The sequence below is a fragment of the Lampetra fluviatilis genome, chromosome 25 (assembly GCF_964198595.1).
Source record: "Lampetra fluviatilis chromosome 25, kcLamFluv1.1, whole genome shotgun sequence".
In the NCBI taxonomy this organism is placed as follows: Eukaryota; Metazoa; Chordata; class Hyperoartia; order Petromyzontiformes; family Petromyzontidae; genus Lampetra; species Lampetra fluviatilis.
Window position 1 is genome coordinate 2,774,870 of NC_136299.1, and position 17,932 is coordinate 2,792,801.

The window sequence follows — 17,932 nt, forward strand, 5'->3', positions numbered from 1 at the left end:
GCACCTGCCTGGGTATTTTGTACCATCGGACATTCCACCCCCACAACTCCCAATCGGTGATGGGGCAGTAGTGGAGAGAGTGGAGAGTTTCCCATACCTGGGCAATGTGCTTATGACCGGCTCCAGTTTAACAGCAGAGGTCTCACTCCGAATCAGTCGAGCGGCAATATCTTTTCATCGGTTGCGTAACGCTGTGTGGAAGCTACCTGGTTTGTCGCTCCACACGAAGCTTCAGGTCTTCTCGGCCACAGTCATTCCATCCCTTCTCTACGCTTGCGAAACGTGGACCCCCCTAAGGGAGCATCTTCGCCGGTTGGAAACATTTAGGCTGGCCTGCCTACGATCCATCCTGGGTTTAACCAGGCTGGATTGTGTGAGGAGCTTACAGATTCTTGAAAGATCTGGGCAAAGTCCCATCGGTGAGCTCCTCCGGCAGGCAAGGCTGCGTTGGCTGGGTCACGTAGCCCGCATGCCCAGCCACCGCATGCCTAAACAGCTTTTGTTCGGCCGGATCGAGGGGGCTAAACGGGCGCGGCACGGGCTAGAGAAGAGATGGAGTGATGTGGTACAGGAGGACGTGGAGCTGAGTGGACTTGCCGATGACTGGTACCAGCGGTGTCAAGATCGGCCTCTGTGGAGGAGGCTCGTGAAGGACGCTACTGGGCAGTTGGAGGCAGTCGCCCTCCAACAACAACGGAGGGGCGGAGGAGCGACGCTCACAACAACGAGCGGAGCGCCGGGTGACTAAAGCACAGCAAGTTGGTACAGTAGGGGGCACAGGTGGTGCATCAGCCAGTCATCTTGGTCATCTCGGTCAGTCGGACCCGTGGCACCTGGGTCTGCCCCGTGACCTCCTACCAGCGGGCGTTCGACACTTGACGTGGCCTCAAGGTGCACTTGGCCTGGCACAAGCGTCGTGGTGACGTCACCGCCACTTAGTGGCGAATGGCGGTTGTTGTTGTTGTGTTTGTGGGTGTTCTCTCTCCCTCTATCCCGCATTTGGAATCAACGCGCATCGATCGACTCCAAGCTGCCAGGCTCAGCAGCTCGGCAGCTCCCCCCAGTGGCAGAGCAAAGATTAAACACAGAGACCCCCACCCCCCACACGTCGGATATCAGCAGCCTTTGGCCGCTGTTGGTACAACACCGACATTAAGGCCGGCAGGGCGGCAGAGAGGATGAGGATGCAACGCCCGTCGGCCGTCTTTGTATCCCCGGTGTTGACGTTTACACAACGCCCCAAGGCTACTCATTTGGACGTCGAATTGACCCTGGGCACACGACCAAGTCGAACGAATTCGCGCCCCCCCCCCCCGCCACTGTTTTATTCGCTCGTGAGCTGCTGGGACTGAACTCGGCTCACAACAACAACCTCACCCCCACCAACCACTGCCACCGCCGCCGGCTTTCATCGAGCGCAGTGGCGCTAACCGCTGCGCCACCGCTCCCCCTGGCGGAGGGACATCTCGCACGCGGCACGCTCGGAGGGGAATTCCTCGGCTTCCCCCTGGGGGGGGGGAGGGGGTGCAGGGGGGGGGGGGTGCAGGGGGGGGGGTGTATGGGTGGGTGTAGGGGGGGTGCAAAGGGGGGGTGCAGGGTGGGGGGGTGCAGGGGGGGGGTGGGGGGTGCAGGGGGGGGTGCAGGGGGGGTGCAGGGGGGAGTGCAGGGGGGGGGGTGTACGGGGGGGGGTGCAAGGGGGGGTGTAGGGGGGGGTGCAGGGGGGGGGGTGCAGGGGGGGGGTGCAGGGGGGTGTATGGGTGGGTATAGGGGGGGGGTGCAGGGGGGGTGCAAGGGGGGGGGTGCAGGGGGGGGGTGTAGGGGGGGTGCAAGGGGAGGGTGCAGGGGGGGTGTATGGGTGGGTATAGGGGGGGGGTGCAGGGGGGGTGCAAGGGGGGGTGCAAGGGGTGTGTGCAGGGGGGGGTGCAGGGGGGTGCAAGGGGGGGGGGTGCAAGGGGGGGTGCAGGGGGGGTGTAGGGGGGGGGTGCAAGGGGGGGGGGTGCAGGGGGGGTGTATGGGTGGGTGTAGAGGGGGGTGCAAGGGGGGGGGTGCAGGGGGGGGGTGTGTGCAGAGGGTGTGTGCAGGGGGGGGGGTGCAGGGGGGGGGGGGGTGCAGGGGGGGGGGTGCAGGGGGGGGGTGCCCCCCACAGATGGCTGTGGGTCGCGGGACACCGCGTGGGGTCATCGCCAGGGCCGGGCGCAGTGCCGCGTGTGTGCAGCGTGAGACGCGCGCCTGCGGCAACGGGCCCAACGAAGAAGCACAAAAGACGTGGAGACATGCAGCAGTAGAAGCAGCAGTAGCAGTGGCAGCAGTGAGGAGCAGCAGCAGGAGCAGCAGCAGCAGCTTCGCTCGGCACGTACACCGGGCACGGGACATCGCGATGGAGGCGTGCGTGGTGCCTGGTGAGTGTCTGTGTGTGTGTGGTGAGTAAATGTGTGTGTGCGTGGTGTGTGGTGGTGAGTGACTGTGTGTGTGCGTGGTGTGTGGTGAGTGACTGTGTGTGGTGTGTGGTGAGTGACTGTGTGTGTGTGGTGTGTGGTGAGTGACTGTGTGTGTGTGCGTGGTGTGTGTGCGTGGTGTGTGTGCGTGGTGTGTGTGCGTGGTGTGTGTGCGTGGTGTGTGTGCGTGGTGTGTGTGCGTGGTGTGTGTGCGTGGTGTGTGTGCGTGGTGTGTGTGTGCGTGGTGTGTGTGCGTGGTGTGTGTGCGTGGTGTGTGTGCGTGGTGTGTGTGCGTGGTGTGTGTGCGTGGTGTGTGTGCGTGGTGTGTGTGCGTGGTGTGTGTGCGTGGTGTGTGTGCGTGGTGTGTGTGCGTGGTGTGTGTGCGTGGTGTGTGTGCGTGGTGTGTGTGCGTGGTGTGTGTGCGTGGTGTGTGTGCGTGGTGTGTGTGCGTGGTGTGTGTGTGCGTGGTGTGTGTGCGTGGTGTGTGTGCGTGGTGTGTGTGCGTGGTGTGTGTGCGTGGTGTGTGTGCGTGGTGTGTGTGTGCGTGGTGTGTGTGCGTGGTGTGTGTGCGTGGTGTGTGTGCGTGGTGTGTGTGCGTGGTGTGTGTGCGTGGTGTGTGTGGCGTGGTGTGTGTGCGTGGTGTGTGTGCGTGGTGTGTGTGCGTGGTGTGTGTGCGTGGTGTGTGTGCGTGGTGTGTGTGCGTGGTGTGTGTGCGTGGTGTGTGTGCGTGGTGTGTGTGCGTGGTGTGTGTGCGTGGTGTTGTGTGCGTGGTGTGTGTGTGCGTGGTGTGTGTGCGTGGTGTGTGTGCGTGGTGTGTGTGCGTGGTGTGTGTGCGTGGTGTGTGTGCGTGGTGTGTGTGCGTGGTGTGTGTGCGTGGTGTGTGTGTGTGTGGTGAGTGTCTGTGTGTGTGTGTGGTGAGTGTCTGTGTGTGTGTGTGGTGAGTGTCTGTGTGTGTGTGTGGTGAGTAAATGTGTGTGTGTGCGTGGTGTGTGGTGAGTGACTGTGTGTGTGTGGTGAGTGACTGTGTGGGTGTGTAGAGTGTGGTGAGTGATGTGTGTGTGGTGTGTGGTGAGTGACTGTGTGTGTGTGGTGTGTGGTGAGTGACTGTGTGTGTGTGTTCGTGGTGAGTGGTGAGTGACTGTGTGTGTGTGGTGTGTGGTGAGTGACTGTGTGTGGTGTGTGGTGAGTGACTGTGTGTGTGTGGTGTGTGGTGAGTGACTGTGTGTGTGGTGTGTGGTGAGTGACTGTGTGTGTGGTGTGTGGTGAGTGACTGTGTGTGTGTGTGTGTGGTGAGTGACTGTGTGTGTGTGTGTGTGAGTGACTGTGTGTGGGTGTGTGGTGAGTGACTGTGTGTGTGTGTAGAGTGTGGTGAGTGATGTGTGTGTGGGTGTGTGGTGAGTGACTGTGTGTGTGTTCGTGGTGAGTGGTGAGTGACTGTGTGTGTGTGGTGTGTGGTGAGTGACTGTGTGTGTGTGGTGTGTGGTGAGTGACTGTGTGTGGTGTGTGGTGAGTGACTGTGTGTGTGTGGTGTGTGGTGAGTGACTGTGTGTGTGTGGTGTGTGGTGAGTGACTGTGTGTGTGTGTTCGTGGTGAGTGACTGTGTGTGTGTGGTGTGTGGTGAGTGACTGTGTGTGTGTGGTGTGTGGTGAGTGACTGTGTGTGTGTGGTGTGTGGTGAGTGACTGTGTGTGTGTGGTGTGTGGTGAGTGACTGTGTGTGGTGTGTGGTGAGTGACTGTGTGTGTGTGGTGTGTGGTGAGTGACTGTGTGTGTGTGTGCGTGGTGTGTGTGCGTGGTGTGTGGTGAGTGACTGTGTGTGTGGTGAGTGACTGTGTGTGTGGTGTGTGGTGAGTGACTGTGTGTGTGTGGTGTGTGGTGAGTGACTGTGTGTGTGGTGTGTGGTGAATGACTATGTGTGTGTGTGTGTGTGGTGAGTGACTGTGTGTGTGTGTGGTGTGTGGTGAGTGACTGTGTGTGTGGTGTGTGGTGAGTGACTGTGTGTGTGGTGTGTGGTGAGTGACTGTGTGTGTGGTGTGTGGTGAGTGACTGTGTGTGTGTGGTGAGTGACTGTGTGTGTGGTGTGTGGTGAGTGACTGTGTGTGTGTGGTGTGTGGTGAGTGACTGTGTGTCTGGTGTGTGGTGAGTGACTGTGTGTTTGTGGTGAGTGACTGTGTGTGTGTGTGGGGTGTGGTGAGTGACTGTGTGTGTGCGTGGTGTGTGGTGAGTGACTGTGTGGTGAGTGACTGTGTGTGTGTGTGGTGAGTGACTGTGTGTGTGTGTGTGGTGTGTGGTGAGTGACTGTGTGTGTGGTGTGTGGTGAGTGACTGTGTGTGTGGTGTGTGGTGAGTGACTGTGTGTGTGTGGTGTGTGGTGAGTGACTGTGTGTGTGGTGTGTGGTGAGTGACTGTGTGTGTGGTGTGTGGTGAGTGACTGTGTGTGTGTGTGGAGTGTGGTGAGTGATGTGTGTGTGGTGTGTGGTGAGTGACTGTGTGTGTGTGTTCGTGGTGAGTGGTGAGTGACTGTGTGTGTGTGGTGTGTGGTGAGTGACTGTGTGTGTGTGGTGTGTGGTGAGTGACTGTGTGTGGTGTGTGGTGAGTGACTGTGTGTGTGTGGTGTGTGGTGAGTGACTGTGTGTGTGTGCGTGGTGTGTGGTGAGTGACTGTGTGTGTGGTGTGTGTGGTGAGTGACTGTGTGTGTGTGTGCGTGGTATGTGTGCGTGGTGTGTGGTGAGTGACTGTGTGTGTGGTGAGTGACTGTGTGTGTGGTGTGTGGTGAGTGACTGTGTGTGTGTGGTGTGTGGTGAGTGACTGTGTGTGTGGTGTATGGTGAGTGACTATGTGTGTGTGTGTGTGGTGAGTGACTGTGTGGTGTGTGGTGAGTGACTGTGTGTGTGGTGTGTGGTGAGTGACTGTGTGTGTGGTGTGTGGTGATTGACTGTGTGTGTGGTGTGTGGTGAGTGACTCTGTGTGTGTGGTGAGTGACTGTGTGTGTGGTGTGTGGTGAGTGACTGTGTGTGTGTGGTGTGTGGTGAGTGACTGTGTGTGTGTGTGGTGAGTGACTGTGTGTGTGTGGTGAGTGACTGTGTGTGTGGTGTGTGGTGTGTGGTGAGTGACCGTGTGTGTGGTTATTGACTGTGTGTCTGGTGTGTGGTGAGTGACTGTGTGTGTGTGGTGAGTGACTGTGTGTGTGTGTGGGGTGTGGTGAGTGACTGTGTGTGTGTGGTGTGTGGTGAGTGACTGTGTGGTGAGTGACTGTGTGTGTGTGGTGTGTGGTGAGTGACTGTGTGTGTGGTGTGTGGTGAGTGACTGTGTGTGTGGTGAGTGACTGTGTGTGTGTGTGTGGTGAGTGACTGTGTGTGTGTGGTGTGTGGTGAGTGACTGTGTGTGTGGTGTGTGGTGAGTGACTATGTGTGTGTGTGTGTGGTGAGTGACTGTGTGTGTGTGGTGAGTGACTGTGTGTGTGGTGTGTGGTGAGTGACTGTGTGTGTGGTGTGTGGTGAGTGACTGTGTGTGTGTGGTGTGTGGTGAGTGACTGTGTGTGTGGTGTGTGGTGAGTGACTGTGTGTGTGTGGTGTGTGGTGAGTGACTGTGTGTGTGTGTGGTGAGTGACTGTGCTTGTGTGGTGTGTGGTGAATGACTGTGTGTGTGGTGTGTGGTGTGTGGTGAGTGACTGTGTGTGTGGTGAGTGACTGTGTGTGTGGTGTGTGGTGAGTGACTGTGTGTGTGTGGTGTGTGGTGAGTGACTGTGTGTGTGTGGTGAGTAAATGTGTGTGGTGTGTGGTGAGTTACTGTGTGTGTGTGGTGAGTGACTGTGTGTGTGTGCAGTCAGTCTGTCTGGCTACTGCCAGTGTGTGTGTGTGATGCCGGCCTTCCAGTGCGCGTGTGTGCTACTATTTAGGTCCGATATTAACACCGTTTAAACACCGCAAACACCGGGGAACACCCAAACTCTTGACAGATATCTATAAATACCGTTAGACACTCCTAAAACACCGCGTAATGTAAACCAAACACCATCGTCAATCACCCGAAACCCAAAACACGCCGACCCGCGTGGTATATTTGCAAATAGGATGATTTAAACCTTTCTTATCCGCGATTTAAAAAAAAAAATTTTAAGAGAGGTCGAACGCTGAATGAGGAGTTCCACTGTTATTGCACATTTTCAGCATTGCGGTATATTGTTTGGGGTTTTTTTATTACCTAAATGAGAACAAATACAACATTGAAGTAAAGTTCCCTGGCTGGCTGCTGGCTGCGCGCCTTTCCACCCCAACAAACACATTCCTGCGGAGGGAGCTGGCAGGAACGTGTTGGGTTGCTCGGTCAATGGTAGGGGTCGGCACGGTTTGAACCGACTCAAACTGGTTTCAAATTGAGCAAGCCAAACCAAACCAAACCAGCGACGACTGAACCAAACCAAACCAAAACCAAACCAAACTAAGCTAAACCAAACCTCTTGAGTTGGCTTGAACCGAAAAGATGCGCGGCAAACAATATTCGCATTCAATACAAATATCAAGTGTATTAATCGCTAATTTCTACGCAGGCTTTCTTCATATTGAGATTCACTAGCAAGTACTGGACGACGATGTCGTCCACAGCCATCTCCTCAAGCTTGGCACGCCCAATGTCCTTGAACGCAGTGTGGTAGTTCAATGGCAGTGAAACCCCAACACTAGGCAACATCCGCGCCCACGAGCGCACACACATCTCGGCCTTGAACGTGCACTTGTGCAGGTTTGGTCGGTCGAGAAAGGAGCGCTTGGCGGCCGAGTTTGCTCTCTCGGAGGGCACGGACGACGCCGGGATAGGCAAATAGTCGAGGGCCACGCGTCGTAGGCGCGGGTACTTGCCGCCGTACAGCTTCCACCACTCGACGACATCCATGCTCAGGTCCTGAGTCGGCTCAAGCAGGAAGCGGTCGACCTCGGAGGCGGCGCCGTCGTGAGCGTTGGGCGCGTAGACCATGTCAAAGAGGATGTTAATGCCGCCACGCGGCGCCGCCTTCGGCGCCGCGTCCGTCGTCAACGCTGGGTAGCGCTGGTTGAGAATGTCCGTCATCATGTCCTTGATATTGCTGTACTCGGTGCTCGAGGCCGCGGGCTTGGGGTGGCGCAGGTCGAGAAAGCGGGCGACGCGGCTTGGTTCGGACGAGAGAAGGTCGCTGTACTTGACCATGTAGTCGGAGATGGTCACGGTGGCCGAGCTCACGACCACATGAGGACTCGGGCGGTGGGTCATGCAGTGGCTCAAGAGAGCCTCCTGCGCCGTGATGGCGTTCGAGATGGTGCAGTACTCCTCGGCGCCCATGGCATCGGAGATGGCCGCCGGCTTCTCCAAGAACTGGCAGAGCAGCGCCGCCTGCTCCCACTGCTCGTCCGACAAGCCGGCCTGGCTCCGCGACCAGCCGGGCTCAAGGCAGATGGCGTCGATCACTTGGCGCTGCCTTAGCGACGCCGTGAGCATCACGTACGTGCTACCCCAACGTGTGACCACGTCGAGGCAAGGCGGCTGCAGCGGGCACTTGAGGTAGTGCCGCGCGAGCGACGTGTAGGCCGCCCTCTTCGTCTTGCTCTTGCGGATAGCGCCGAGCGTCGCGCGGAGGATGCGCAGCAGTGTCTCGAACGCGCCGAATGAGGCCTTGACGCCGAGGTTGACGCAGTGCGCGATGCACCGCAAGCAGCACGTCGAGCGCAGGTTGCTCCCCTCGAGGAGCGTGAGGGACTTGGCGGATGCGACGGCGTCAGAACCGCTGTCGGTGACGACGGCGAGCAGGCGCGGCCACACGCCAAAGTCGTCGAGCAGCTCGTGCAGGCGCTGCGCCATGCGCTTGCCCACGCCTTCGCCCGGGGCCACCCAAAAGAAGTCAATGATGCAGTTGCACATGGAGAACGACGCCGGGTCCATCCAGTGGAGGGTGACCGAGAAGAAGCCGGTCATGGCGTCGTTTGTCCAACCGTCGTAGGTCAAGGAGACGCAAGAGCCAAAAGTAGTAAAGTACTGTAGCACGAGTAGCTTGAGGACGACATACATCTCGAGCATGCGGCGCTTGACCGTGCGCTCAGACTTGGGCTCGTAACCCGGGGCAGCTCGTTGAAGAAGAGTCGTAAAGGGATCCGATGTTACGTGTTTATGGCCTAGACCACTCGTCGCGATGTACTCGGCGACAAAGCTGTCCATGGCCTTGCTCGCGTGCGCTGACATGGGCGTGGCCATCTTGGACTGCACGAGCAAACCCTTCCCCGTCGGCGGCGACGTGACGACCGTGGGCGACTCGGGGTCGACGATCCCATGGGTCTTGAGATGCTTGATACGGGTGCCCGAGGAGGTGGAGCCCGCGTACTGGAGGGTGCAGATCTTGCAGGTCCGGCTCTGCACGTCGCCCGCGGCCTGGCTCGTCTCAAAGTACTCGTCGTGCCACAGCGCTCGGGACACACGGGCCTTCTTGGGCTTGGGCTGCGTCGCGGTCTGCAGCGCTGCGGCGCCGAGGGTGCGCATGAGGCTCTGCCGCGTGTCGCCGCGCGTGGCGTCCGGGCTCTCACGTTCGCTCGCCATCGGCTCCTCGTCGCTACCGGCGTGTTTGGTCTCTTCCACGTCGTGGATGAGATACCTTGTGATGCTGGAGCCGCCGGGGATGGCGCCGTCTTGAGCCGCTCGAGCCATGGAGATGCAATTGCAAAGTGAATTCGCAGGCAAAGGCAACTACAGCATGTCCTTTCGTGTCGCCTTTACAACCAACCAAACTAGTTTGAGCCGGTTCCACCCTGTCCGAGCCAAACCGAGTCGGTTTTCGTAGCCCCAAACCAAACCGAACCAGTTCAAACAGAGCCAAACCAAACCGATTTGGTTCGGTTCAAACCGCGGTTTGGTGGTTTGAGCCAAACCGTGCCGACCCCTAGTCAATGGCCAGGGTCAACGGCGGCGTGGTGTATTCCGCAAAAATGCCCGACTATGAGGGCGGGCACAAGCCGGCGTGAGTAGGTTAAACGTTGAGTTTTATAAGGGCACCACGGGGTGAGCAGCCCCTCCCCACCCAGCCCCACCCCTCCCACCCCCCACCCAGCCCCACCCAGCCCCTCCCCACCCTCCCCTCCCCACCCAGCCCCTCCCCACCCTACCCACCCAGCCCCTCCCTACCCTCCCCACCCAGCCCCTCCCCACCCAGCCCAGCCCCTCCCCACCTAGCCCCACCCCTCCCAACCCCCACCCTCCCCACCCTCCCCACCCAGCCCCTCCTCCCCCAGCCCCACCCCTCCCACCCAGTCCCACCCTTTCCACCCAGCCCCTCCCTGCACGACAGACACAATAATCCCCTGTGGGCTAGTGTAACCAGGAGGTTCCAACCAGTATAACTCCGTTGTTAGCCACAGAAACTAGAAGGGTAACTGGCCAAACGGGAGTTTCCGTGTAAACAAAAACAATAAACATCGAATTGAGTTGAAACGGTGGAAGACGTTCGGAAGACAACAACAGGCACAGCGAAGAGGGGAGAGTAACGAATATACAGAAGACTTTTCGATTTAAAGCTTTCGTGACCTCAGGGATTCATAGTCTTGGTTCTTTCGGTAAAGTCACGTAGAAGGGAAAAAAACAATAAAATAATAAAAATAAAATAATACATATAAAACAATAAAATAATAAAAATAAGTATAACCCGTAAAAACAACGTTTTTTACTATACATCCTTTATATGCGTGGCAGCGAACTTAATATAAAGGATTTAAAAATATATTCGCCTGTGGAGGACGCGGGGATCAATCCCGCGACCTTTGGCATGGGAAGCGAGGGCGCTACCAACTGCACTACTCCGCCACGGCCTGTAGAGGTTACGCTCTGGGCTCTTATACTGTGAATGAGTTCTGTTTGAATATATGTAAAATAAAATTTTTTTGCCTAAAAAGTGTAAAATGTTGGGAATTTTTTTTCACGAACATTAATTGTCTCGCACAACGAGTCTGTGTGGAAAATGTCAGCTCGATTGGATCACGGGAAGTGGGTTAAAAAACGACCGAAAGATTTGCACGGTCGTAAGCAAGCAAGCAAGCACGCAAGCACGCAAGCAAGCAAGCAAGCGAACTTAATATAAAGGATTTAATAAAACAATACAATTATCACGACGTCTCAATTGCAACACAAGCAATCGTCATCAGGTGTGAAAACCACAGCAAGAACATTTGAAAAAAGTGATAACATACAGAAGACTGACAAGGTTATTTTAAAAAATCGCACAAACTTTTAAATGTCCTCCGATGAATGTAATTTCTTTTGCCAGAATATTATATTCAATGGGTCTTTCGGTAAAGTCACGTAGATAGAAACATAATAACAATAAAATAATAAAAATGAAAATAAAGTGAATACAAATATAATAAAATATCACGACGTTTCGATTGCAACACAAGCGGTCGTCATCAGGAACAGAATATTCTTTACGTCTCAGAGAATATCAAAAACCCTCACAATACGTATCATCTTTGCGTTTTATTGCGTAAAATAAAGCAGATTACTTCGTACGGGGTTTGTGAGAATAGTATGACAATGACAGCTGGATTTAATTTCTTCCATTGCAGAGCAAACGGGTTCTACCCTCGTGTAACTTTTAAAACAATTTCCCCCTTACCACCCCGCATGTGCCCAGTGCCAGCTGACGCCTCGCATGCCACGAATTATATCCCGAAAGTACAGGAATCATTTTGGCGTCGCTGTGGAAAATCTAACACAAATAAATGTGTAATAAAAGACTCGACCACGGTATCTGGCTTGGTGTCCTTTATTCGGGTTCGTCTACTCTTCCCACACGGCTCTCTCCCTCTGAGACCCTCCGCTCGGCGCCGACGCTGCTGTCGCTCCCGTCGTCGCTAACAGCCTCGCTGCTGGTCTCCTCGTGTCGCTCCCGTAGCCTCTAGCAGCCTCACTGCTGATCTCCTCACGCAGCCTCTCCGGCTGCCCTCGCTGCAGCTCCCCCACTGCTCTCCCTCTCCGAGCAGTCCCACTGCTGCCTCTTCGTGCAGCCTCTCTGGCTGCTCTCGCTGCAGCCTCGCCGCTGCTCCCTGGGTTGGTCACCGCTGGCCGACGGTGCCAATCCTCTCTCCGAGTGTGTGTGGCGATCTCGCCACTCCTCCCAGCCTTCGCCCTGCGTGGCCTCACCCTAGTCCAGTCTCCAACAACCCCCCCTCCTCTTCCGGTTTCTCCCCTTAAAGACCCGAACCTTTCTCCCACATGACGTAACTCCTCCCCCCCGTGACGTCACATCCGGAAGGTCGTTTACGCCCGCATTACACCACCCTCCCCCGTAGAGAAAACCCAGCCGACCTCGGCTGAACAAAACTCCGAACAGTAATGCGGGCGAACTGACCCTGACACACTAAAGGACACGAAGCATGCAATAATTATAACAGTAAAACAACAACACAACATAACAATCAACGAAACGTAAGAGATTTAGAACATGTGCGGGTCGCCGGCCCGTCCCGGACGGTCGGCGGCCCTCCCGCAGAGCGGGAACGTGATGGGGTTTTAAGAGTGACAGGCCGCAATCCTCCTGTCGCTGTTGGAGGCCCACCAACGTCCCGTGTCCCCGAAGGCTCAGCCCCGGAGGTGTCCCGCGATTGTGCTTGCAGCGGGGTCGGAAGGGCTGCAGGGCTCGGAGTTCCCGCAGTCCTGGCAGGCACCCCCCGAGCAGGGCCCCTCGTCACCTGCGGTGTCACGGCCGGTCTGTCTGGAATAGGCACGAGAGGCGCTCTTGCGAGATCAACGGACGCAGGCAAGGGAGAGTCGGCAGCAACAGACCCCGGCAAGGCAACATCAGGAGATGACGCATCCGGTAGGGGAGCAACATAAGGCTTCAAGCGCGACGCGTGAACAAACCAGCGACGAGATCCAATCCGAACACGTGCCGACTGCGGGTTGGGAACCTCGATGAGGCGGACGGGCCCTTGCCAAGGTTTATGCAATTTAAGAGAGGTTCCTGGCCGCACCTGTGGGCAATGGAGCCAGGCCAGGTCCCCAACCTTCCAGGGGCACTCCCCCTTGGAACGTCGAGCATACCGCTCGTTCTGGGCCTGAGCTTTGGCCGTAGCCACGCGGGCACCCTCCCGCGCCTCCGTGACCCGGCGAACGGTGTCCTGAATGTAATCTGGGAGTGGTTTACCAGGTCCCCTCACACCGGTTCCCAACTGCACATCCATCGGCGGCACGTTTTCCCGACCATACATAAGGAAAAACGGCGAATATCCTGTAGCCGCATGAGGCGTCATCCGGTACGCCGAAAGCACCCCAGGGATGTGCAGATCCCAATCTGATTGTTGTTCACTCACCGTGTGGCACAGCATGGCAGACAATGTCCGATTTAGCCGTTCGACCATACCATCCGTTTGCGGATGGTATGGGGATGTCCGTACTTTCTTAGTCCCAAGGGCCGCGCACACTTCCGCCAATAATTTAGAAGAAAAATTTCGGCCCTGGTCCGTGAGGAGTCTCTCCGGCGCACCCTTGTCCATAACGTACCCGAATAAAAAGGCCTCGGTAATAGCCGCGGCCGATTGGTCAGGCAACGGCCAGGCCATCGGCCAACGGGAGAGGTACTCGACTCCAACCAGCAAATATTTATTACCCCTCGCAGATGGTGGGAAGGGTCCCAAAATGTCCAGTGCCACCAATTCATTAACCTGAGACACCTGAATTGACTGTATAGGCGGCACATAAGGATGTTTAGGTGGCTTACGCCGGGCACAATCAGGGCACGCGCGCACGTGCCCGACGACATCTGTCGCCATGCCGTGCCAAAAGTAATGACGTTGCAACGTCAATAAGGTCTTTTGCACACCCAGATGTAAGAGCGTGTCACAATGGAGAGTCCTAATTAACTCGTATCGCAGGGACGCTGGCACAACCAGACGCCAGCGTTCCTGGAATCCTTCCCTCCACATGAGCAGACCATCTCGGAGAGCGGTTTCCGGCACCCCATCCGTACCCGGACCCCCACTCTCCACCGCAGACCGCTTCCGTAAGGACAACAACGACTCATCCATCATTTGTTCCCGAATCCACACAGACCGTGGCAGATTCAAAACCCCGTCAGTCGGACCCGGCTCCATCGGAGCATCCGGCCTCTCGACGGCCAACGCAACCGGCTGAGGGGGGGATAGAATCGGCGTACACCTATGCGTCCCCGACGCGCACGCGCAAGGGGAGCGCTGCGGCAATCTTGAAAGTGCGTCTGCATTCGCATGGCGCACCCCCTTCCGATGATGAATTTGGAAGGAAAATTCTTGCAGCGTGTCCAACCAACGCGCCAACTGGCCAGATGGCTGATCCATCTTAAGAGCATACTGCAAGGCCGCATGATCCGTACGCACAATAAAGGAACGACCGTACAGGTACGGTCGAAATTGGCGTAGAAAAAAAACAACAGCCAAAAGTTCCCTGCGAGTGACACAGTAGCGGGTTTCCGCGGGAGACAAAACCCGGCTACCATACACCACCACGCGCTCCACACCCCCTTTAGACTGAGACAACACCGCGCCAATACCTGTGTCACTCGCGTCCGTATCAAGAATGAAGGGGTGATCGAAATCCGGATAATCCAACGTCGGCGCCGTAGCCAATAGATCGCGCAGGCCCTGAAAAGCCGCCTCTTCCGGCGGTCCCCAACCAAATTTTCGTCCTTTACCCGTAAGGAGGTGCAAGGGCCTCGCGATCGTCACAAAATTTGGAACGAATCTCCGATAATATGAGGCGAATCCCAAAAACCGACGTACATCTCCCACGGTGGCCGGAGTTGGCCAATCCCGGACGCACGCCGTTTTGTCCGGATCCGTGGCCACCCCCTCAGCACTCACGATATGCCCCAAATAACGGACGGACCGTTGCAGTAGGTGACATTTCTTTGGTTTGAATTTCAAATTCGCGGAACGCATCCTCGTGAACACCGCCTCCAACCGCCGTAAATGTTCATCAAATGTGCGGCTGAAGACGATAATATCGTCTAAATATATGAGACGTCTCCCACTGCAACCCCGTCAATACCAGTTCCATCAACCTTTGAAATGTGGCAGGGGCCGCATTCAGCCCCATCGGAAGACAATTGAATTGAAATAACCCCTGCGGCGTACGGAATGCAGTTTTCTCCCGTGAGGGCTCGTCAAGGGGAAGCTGCCAGAATCCCGAAGAGAGATCCAGCTTAGAAAAGAACTTAGCCCCCGACAAGGCATCGAGGGAGTCGTCCATACGCGGCAGGGGATACGCATCTGCCACCGATATTTTATTCAATTTCCGGAAATCAACACAAAATCGCAATTTGCCGTCCTTTTTCTTGACCAAAACAACAGGCGCGTCCCATGGGCTGTTAGATGGAGATATTATGTCCGCAGCCAACATGTCATCCACTGCCCCCCGAACGTGTTCTCGCTCAGCCGGACTCATCCGGTGCGAGTTCAACCGAATAGGGGCAGCGTCCCCTGTGTCAATATGATGGTAAAGCAACGAGGTGCGTCCCAAATCCAAATCGTCGGAGCTAAACACATCCGAATACGTCAATAACAATTTACGAATCGCACGACGTTGTTCCTCGGACAGGGAAGAATTTTCCTCACATAAGTCGGCAATCCAGCGATTATCCGAAGCTACCGGCTCGGAAACACCAGCAACCACGCCCTGGCTGTGCAGGCAATCTTGTGCCGTAAAAGCCGTAGTGGCATGTGCCACGACCGTACCAGCCGGGACACACACGTTTTCGGTACCTGCATTGAGCACCTGCAAAAAGGGTAATTGGTCCGGCCGAACGATGGTCTGCGCCCCAACCAGCGCCAATCCGGTCGATATCGTGGCTGACGGTGACAACAAGACCCCAACCGCTCCTAGCCGATCAGGCAGGGGCTTCCGATACCGCAAAGGAATAAGCATCTGTGAGCCAGGTGGAATGTCAACAGATACTACGGATAACGCTTGCACCTGTGCGGCAGGAGCAGGTCGCCCCCAGGGCGACGGCAGAAACGAGATTTGACGGCCACCCGGCAATTCAATACAATTCTCATTAATTTTGATCAAAATGGGCATCTTAGCGAGATAATCAGTTCCCAGTAAACAAGGAACTGCCAGAGATCTTGAAATTAACACAGTTCCTGAGGCCGACACTTCCCCGATAGATATTTTAGCGTCCACCTGGCCCACAATGCCCATGCTACCCCCGTTCGCAGCGACGCACGACCCGTAACCTGGACGCACGGCCCCCGGTGGGATGCCCAACAGATGGAAAATGACATCCGATATAATAGTCGCGGACGCCCCGGAATCAACCAAAATACGAACGTCCACCCCTTGTATAGACCCCGGTACAGTGGACGAACCCGTAGCGGCCGCGACGACCCTCCGTGCCAATTTACGCCACTGCGTCACCGAGCGACAAGGCCCCGTCGATGGCCTCCCCTTAATAACAACACCCGGATCGCACGACAACGGTGATGGGTGAGGTGCAAAGCCTTGCCGGGTGTCTGGTGCGCACCGACTTGCCTGTCTTGGCGGTTCCTTCTTTGGCGCGTCCGTTGACGAGGCCTCCTGCTGGGGCGGACCCGGGACGCGGGCCCAGCAGTCCCTGGCGTAGTGGCCCTTACGCCCGCAGCGGAAGCAGTCAACGACATTGCGCTGTAGCGCAAGCCCAGCGTCCCGCCGGGCCCGTACCGGTGGTGCAGCGCGCGGGGCCGGCCCACCGCGGCCCGACCATGGACCAGAGGCGGCCGTCAGCTCCTGAGGGCCCCCCCATCCAGCACGTAGACCGCCTTCTTAGGGTCCCAACCCAAGGCGCCTCCCTCGATGATGGGCCCCCCCGTCCACGCCGCGACTTGCTTCCACCGACGGAGGTTAAACTGTGCATCCAGACATTTTGCTGTCGCCCGGGAAGTCAGCTTCTCGTGGCCACACACAGGCATGGGAATCCCCAGATCCCGAGACAGCTCGAGCATCTTACCTAAGATGAGAGGCTCGAGCAGGTCAGGCTTCGTCTCCGGATATGCGGCCATAGCCAACTCCAGCACCGCACCCCTATATGCCACCGGCGATTCCTCGGGCACTCGCTCTCGTTGAGCAAATCGGCGATGAGCATCATCAGGTGGCTCGTAAGCGTCCGCCATTTCGTCAAAAACTCCACGTAATGTTTTCTTCTTTTCGGCCGTTATGGAACAAAATAATCTGACCGACTCGTCATCAAGAAGAGTCGGCAACACTTCCAAAGCCTCAGCGTCAGTCCACCTAGCAGAACGTACCGCCGCCAAAAATCTGCAGGCGAAAGCGCTCCAATCGCCCCCGATGGAGAATTCTTTGACCGTAGTAAGATGCCGACTGCGACTCCTTAGCACGCCGTCTTCAAGCGATGGTTCATCCGGCGGTAGGTTCAAAATGGCGTCGAACCGCGGCGTGGTCAAGATGGCGGCTTCCCGCCGCGGAGCGCGCAAGATGGCGGCTTCGTGCCGCGTGGCTGATGGCGTCGACAGCGAAGGCAAGGCGGCGGCCTGTGGACCACCCTCAGCTCTCCCCATTGCCGTCCTCGGCGTGACGAGGTGACATAACTGCGCCAGTACGCTCTTGAGAGTCTCAAGCTGCTCCGCCATCTGTTCCCATCGGAAATCCGCGTCCGTTGGTGCTGACGGGCCCGCCGACGCGGCGACATCTTCAACTCCCGTTCCCGCACTCGCTTCAGCAGGGCTCTCCTCCACCACTGCAGCTGAATCCCTCGTAGGAGGAAGGTCGTCGTCGTCGGACGAAGAAGCAGATTATGGCGTCGGAATATTCTTTTTTCTTAGTTGCTTCGACATGCCGTTACACTTCCAACACCAGTGTAATAAAAGACTCGACCACGGTATCTGGCTTGGTGTCCTTTATTCGGGTTCGTCTACTCTTCCCACACGGCTCTCTCCCTCTGAGACCCTCCGCTCGGCGCCGACGCTGCTGTCGCTCCCGTCGTCGCTAACAGCCTCGCTGCTGGTCTCCTCGTGTCGCTCCCGTAGCCTCTAGCAGCCTCGCTGCTGATCTCCTCACGCAGCCTCTCCGGCTGCCCTCGCTGCAGCTCCCCCACTGCTCTCCCTCTCCGAGCAGTCCCACTGCTGCCTCTTTGTGCAGCCTCTCTGGCTGCTCTCGCTGCAGCCTCGCCGCTGCTCCCTGGGTTGGTCACCGCTGGCCGACGGTGCCAATCCTCTCTCCGAGTGTGTGTGGCGATCTCGCCACTCCTCCCAGCCTTCGCCCTGCGTGGCCTCACCCTAGTCCAGTCTCCAACAACCCCCCCTCCTCTTCCGGTTTCTCCCCTTAAAGACCCGAACCTTTCTCCCACGTGACGTAACTCCTCCCCCCCGTGACGTCACATCCGGAAGGTCGTTTACGCCCGCATTACAAATGCGCAAACATTAAACACGCCTCCCCCCTTTTACCAGAGCTATCCTTCCATACAAACAAAACTCTGGTCTGTTTTAGTTATGTTAATTATACTCGAGTTGCCCGTCTCCCCTCAC

The 17,932-nt window shown here is 56.9% G+C and overlaps 2 protein-coding genes across 3 annotated transcripts in view; one reads left to right on the top strand and one right to left on the bottom strand.

Moving 5' to 3' along the window:
- The first annotated feature begins 2,147 nt into the window (after positions 1 to 2,147).
- LPGAT1 (lysophosphatidylglycerol acyltransferase 1) overlaps positions 2,148 to 17,932 on the top strand; it is a 98,658-nt gene continuing 82,873 nt past the window's right edge. For both annotated transcript variants that reach the window (XM_078868022.1, XM_078868020.1), the window contains exon 1: positions 2,148 to 2,399. The gene's annotated coding sequence lies outside the window, so the exon portion shown is untranslated. The remainder of the gene's footprint in view (positions 2,400 to 17,932) is intronic.
- Positions 6,960 to 9,098, bottom strand: LOC144941606 (uncharacterized). Its single transcript, XM_078867927.1, has one exon. It carries the CDS (start codon positions 9,096 to 9,098, stop codon positions 6,960 to 6,962), a length of 2,139 nt encoding a protein of 712 aa, XP_078724053.1.

What these genes read in the sequence shown, in the direction of transcription:
- LOC144941606 (XM_078867927.1), bottom strand. Translation starts at nt 9,098, where the DNA reads ATGGCTCGAGCGGCTCAAGACGGCGCCATCCCCGGCGGCTCCAGCATC.